The 4901-nt window shown below is 43.9% G+C and overlaps 1 protein-coding gene across 1 annotated transcript; it reads right to left on the bottom strand.

Moving 5' to 3' along the window:
• Nucleotides 1-297: 297 nt before the first annotated feature.
• LOC131251672 (uncharacterized) lies at nt 298-4393 on the bottom strand. The gene is made up of 4 exons (XM_058252539.1): nt 4030-4393; nt 2998-3063; nt 1483-1658; nt 298-624 (listed from the first exon to the last, which is right to left on the bottom strand). The coding sequence occupies exons 1-4, from the start codon at nt 4310-4312 to the stop codon at nt 430-432; spliced, it is 720 nt and encodes a 239-aa protein (XP_058108522.1). The 5' UTR covers nt 4313-4393; the 3' UTR covers nt 298-429.
• Nucleotides 4394-4901: the final 508 nt, after the last annotated feature.

Genomic DNA, 4901 nt, shown 5'->3' with positions numbered 1-4901 from the left:
ATTGCCTTATGGTGCGTTTGGATGCCCTATAGTATTGAATTGCAATAAGTCAGGCTTGTAAAGTGGAAATGACCAATGTGCGGATCATGACGGACTAGCCTCCAAATTTCCTTTGTGTTTGTTTCAAGTCCTTCAAATGCAATTCAATTAGGGGTTTGGTGAACATCAAGAAATAAAATCCAGCCGCGCCCATTTTGATGATTTCCTCTTTACTGAATTGATTTATTGCAATTCAATCCAATAGAGCATCAAAACACACCCTTCAGCAGCCGGTCAGACCAAATACAACATGTAATATCAGAATCAAAGAGACCGATTAGATTAGAGTCGACAACTCGAAAGTTGGTAAGTAACAGTCTGAAACTTGTATTCATGTTATATGTACAGATGGAAGGATATACAATACAAAGCATAAGAAAATAAAGATCTTCAAATGGAAGGACCAGACCTTAGCACCCTCTCGAGCTTCTCCGCCTTTGTGTAGTCCTTGTCTGTGAGCGGGCCAGCTGGAAAGGCTGTGATCTCCACCACAAGGTGTGGAGTGGGGAGCTCATCAAACAGTGCTCTCACATTGTTGCAACACACAGTTTCTCCATGAGCACTCTCCCTCCTAATCTGACATCCCTAAACACCCAAAAACAACTTCCAAATTAACATGAGATATGCGGCGCTCAGGCCGTTTGACTAGCAGACAGCCAAATCAGGAATTAGGTGGGCCACATGCCTTCACATTGGATTTGATGCGCTAAAGAGGCATTTTCCTCTGCATGATTATGATTTTGGAAGTCTTCGAAGGAAAAACTAAACACACCCATAATTGCAATTTAGTGGAGGAAAGAGCTCCTTTAGCGCGGCAAATCTGACATGGAGGTCATGGGGCCCACCAACACTGTAATGAGGTGTGATCCCAAACTTGTGGGATACCATACCCAAACAGAATCTTAAATTGTTGTTACTAACAAAATGAAGCTTAGTAGGAATTTTTTTTATAGAAAATGTATGGATTAGATTTATCAAAGGGGAGGTTTCTAGTTCATCTTTCTGAATCAGCTGTGGTTTATTGCCAATCAAGACCATCGACCTTGAGGGAACTATAGTGGATGCCCCCCATGCAAAAACCACACATATTTCATGATCCTAGATATATGATAAATGGACTTTCACCCATCTATTTTCATCTTCCATTTGAACTACAGCTTCCATAGTCAGAATTGCATGATTGGTCTGGTTTTTCTACAATGGGCCTCTATGGTAGCGATGGAAGATCTGGATCTAGCGATACAGACAATTGTAGAGTGGAGTGACTATAAGCCAAGACCCATTCATCGCACGATGAACTGGACTCAACATCTTTTTTTTTTAAAGCAACTGAAACTTCATTAAAAGAAGAGAGGAGAAACAACAAAGGCGAAAGAAACAAAGGGAACAACAACAAAGCAAAGGACTCAACATCTTGTTGGAAAACTAACTATAGGAAAGCACCTTATGGGAAGTGGCATCTATGAAATGATCATCGTCGGAGAGCAGAGATGCAATAGCTTTGAGAAGACGGCGACCTTCAGATTTCGAAGGGACTCTGTAGCTCCTCTTGAGAGTTCCCTTTGTTGTAGGATGCCATTTGCTTACTAGTTTCCTTTTATCCACTGCATCCTTTTCCTCTGATTGACTATACCAACATGAGAATGGAAAATTCAAGCCAATCTAAATGAATTTCCACCGCATAGAAGCACCATACCAGAAGGAAAGAAAAGATATTATAGAATGCTTTGCCTGAGCTACTGGCATTTTCTTTTCGGAATCCAGATTGTTCATCTGGTGGTGGTGGGGCTCAGCATGGATGGGCAATGAACAAAATATCACCTCCAAATAAATCCCTGCAACTGATCCGTGGAATTTTTTTGCGTATGGCTGCTGGCTATGTTTTCATTCTGACCATCCCTTTGCAGCCCAAATGATCAGATCGCTGGGTTGTTCGATGCAAGTTTTTCTTTCTTTCTTTCTTTCTTTTCTTGCATCCATTTGCATCCAAAGTGGGGCCCTCCATAGTCTGGATCATAGAAAGGTGCGCCCCACCTATGAGATACATTGATGAGAAACATGAAACACCAATATCTCAGGCTGAGCATTGTCCATATAAAAAGTTCCCTTGATTTTTCAAAGTCTACCAGATCAAAGCAGTTCAAACCCTCCGCATCGAGCTGTTCATCAGGTCCAACAGCCCCAGTCAACTGGTCGTTGGACCAATGGTTGGACCCACCGGCCGCAATAGTAGGTCAGGTTCCAATCCAGGCTTTAAAACATTGCTTGATCCTGCCTCAAAGAGAAATGATCCAGTGCTCTCAAGGCACTACAAGTTATAGTGTCACTAGCTGCATCAAGACACTTGGACAATCCAATTGTTCAATGGAAGCTATCTATTAGGCTCAGCATTCATTTCATGGGATGGAATGTGGAAATCACACCAATCAGATGATCCGATACATCCAGAAGTTGGCCCAATTTATTATAGAGATCATCTCCAACACTTGGATCATTTCCCTAACTCAATTGGCCACTTGCTCTAAAAGCTCAGAGAGTGGTTAAGACCTCGGCCGAACCTCCTCGTGGGCCCCACTTCACATGAGTTCCGCTTCACACGGGCCACCCACCCCGAGTGCGTACTCTTCGAACATGAGACCTCCCGCTTTCATACCACTTTGATGCATCATACCACTTTGATGTAGGACAATTAGCCACTTGCTCTAAAAGTTCGAACTATAGAGAGTGGTGAATCATTCCCTTTATATCGTAGCCCAGGCCCCACATCGCATGGGTTAGGACCTTGGCTGGATCTCCCCGTGGGCCCCAATTCACATAGGTTCCGCTTCACACGGACCCTGAGTGTCCCCGCATCCCACGGGCTACCCCACTCGAGCCCGGTGTGAAAATGCCCCTACATTACCATATCTATAAAATAAAATTAAAAAATCAAAAAGAAAAGGAAAAACACCAACGAACCTGATCTCCCTTGCATGCTGTCCAACCACTTTGAAAACCCCATATCATCGGTCTCTGTCATTATATCTAACAACATATGAAAATAACAATTAAAAAATAAAATAAAAACCCATTAATAGTCCTAAAGAGAGAGAAAATAAAAAGAGATCATCTATCCAGTGCATCATGCATAATTCTACTTATGGTGGGCAGGAGTGTACCCATGAAAGATAATGGGACATGTACGAAAATCCAGTGATCAGGACCATTCATCTGATGGACCTTTACAATGCATAGGCCTTAATCCAAAAGGGCAAAAACCAAATGATTCAGACTAACTCAGAGAAGTCCAACTGCGGCAGTGCGTCCCTTAAATTGGAAGGTCATGATCATCTAATCCATGATCGAGGGACCAAGATGCCAAATGCCCAGTTTATGTGGGACCATGCATTCTGTTTGCATTAGAACATGAAAAGCGTTCTGAAACGCTACATTTTACAAATGGGACCCAGGTACGTTGATCCAGACCGTTGATTTTTATTTTTTTTTCAATGGGTACTCTACCCATGACCTTAGTGTTGAAATTCTTGTGGGTCCACCACTAAGCCACGAGTAAGGACCCATTGATCTTAAGGAATCTACTGTGTATGGCGGATTCCTCAAATCTTCCCCAGCTTGGAGGTCCCTAACTTTCAATCAGAGAACTACAAAATCTACGGTTGAGATTTTTTATATATAAAGAAGGCAAACAGCAATGGCCCAATGACAGGACAATGATTTATAGACTGTGATCTTCTAATTGGAAAGAGCTTTGCTCGATCCATCATCTGTGACTGTCCCCACACAATCAATGGTCCGGATCAACGAACCAAGGGCCACACTTGCACGAAATGGACGCATAAGGAGACCCCACAATGCCCTCCAGTACTAGTACTAGCTATCCTGCGCGATGGGCGCACGATAGCAGGCGAAAAGAGAACTGGCGCAGAGATAAATGGCTTCTGATCAGACTATCCTGCGCGGGTGTTCACACGTTAAAAAAAGGGGCCATACCTGAGACCAACGGATTCTGGTGGGACCCGGCTAATCCAGCCCTAAGGAGAGCGTAGAAGATGCAAACCCTGCCTGCCCACAGCACGGGCGCCTCGATCAGGGACGCACGCAGCACCCACATCCTCCCATCTCGACCGTTGGATTTGGATGTACCGATCTGAGATCTCTTACTCCGTAGATTCTCCAAAGAAGGGAAGATGGTTTTGGTCAAAGAAGGTTGTTTTGGGGCCCACTGGAACGGCGATTGAATGTGAGCCGTTGGATGGTACAAGAACAGAAGCATTTCTTTCGAGCAGAGAGAAACGAAAGCAGAAATGGCGGAGAGAGTTCAATGAGAGGTTGGAGGATGAGAAGAGAGGAGTAATTATATGATACACAACCCGAGTCTTTACGCAGCATACGCGAGTTTTCATCTTGGACAAGTGGGGCCCACGAATAGATAATCTGGGCCATTGGTATTTCGGACATCACCTTAAAATACTCCCAGATTGCGTACAGCAGCTTAGCTATCCCAATTACATGTGGGATCTAGCTCGAGTCTGGACCGCCCAAATAGTGGGACCCGCTGTAGATGGATCATACTTATCCAAATGAACAAAATTTGATACTCTGACGGAGTGTGATGGATGATACGCAAGCACTTGAAATTGTATACTCGGAAACTAATTCAAATTACGGTCACGTGATTATCTGAGTATCGGATTGGTGGACGATTAAAAATGAAAGATACCCAAGGGTCCCGTTCCAACAAACAAGTGTCCACGAATCAAAGGTTAGGATTCTTCAAAGGAAACCGTGAGGATATTCGGTCCTGATGCATCAGGACAGGTCACCTTGATCTGGGGCGCGACTTAGTTGGTTACCCCGGAGCC

The sequence above is a fragment of the Magnolia sinica genome, chromosome 7 (genome assembly GCF_029962835.1).
Source record: "Magnolia sinica isolate HGM2019 chromosome 7, MsV1, whole genome shotgun sequence".
In the NCBI taxonomy this organism is placed as follows: Eukaryota; Viridiplantae; Streptophyta; class Magnoliopsida; order Magnoliales; family Magnoliaceae; genus Magnolia; species Magnolia sinica.
This window is presented reverse-complemented; position numbering and strand designations above follow the sequence as displayed.

Excerpts from the sequence above, each read along its gene's own strand:
- LOC131251672 (XM_058252539.1), bottom strand. The coding sequence starts at position 4,312 with ATGCTTCTGTTCTTGTACCATCCAACGGCTCACATTCAATCGCCGTTC. Across the intron at positions 1,659-2,997 it reads CAGCATGCAAGGGAGATCAG|AGGAAAAGGATGCAGTGGAT; the intron begins GTTCGTTGGTGT and ends ATAGTCAATCAG. Across the intron at positions 625-1,482 it reads TAGATGCCACTTCCCATAAG|GGATGTCAGATTAGGAGGGA; the intron begins GTGCTTTCCTAT and ends TTGGGTGTTTAG.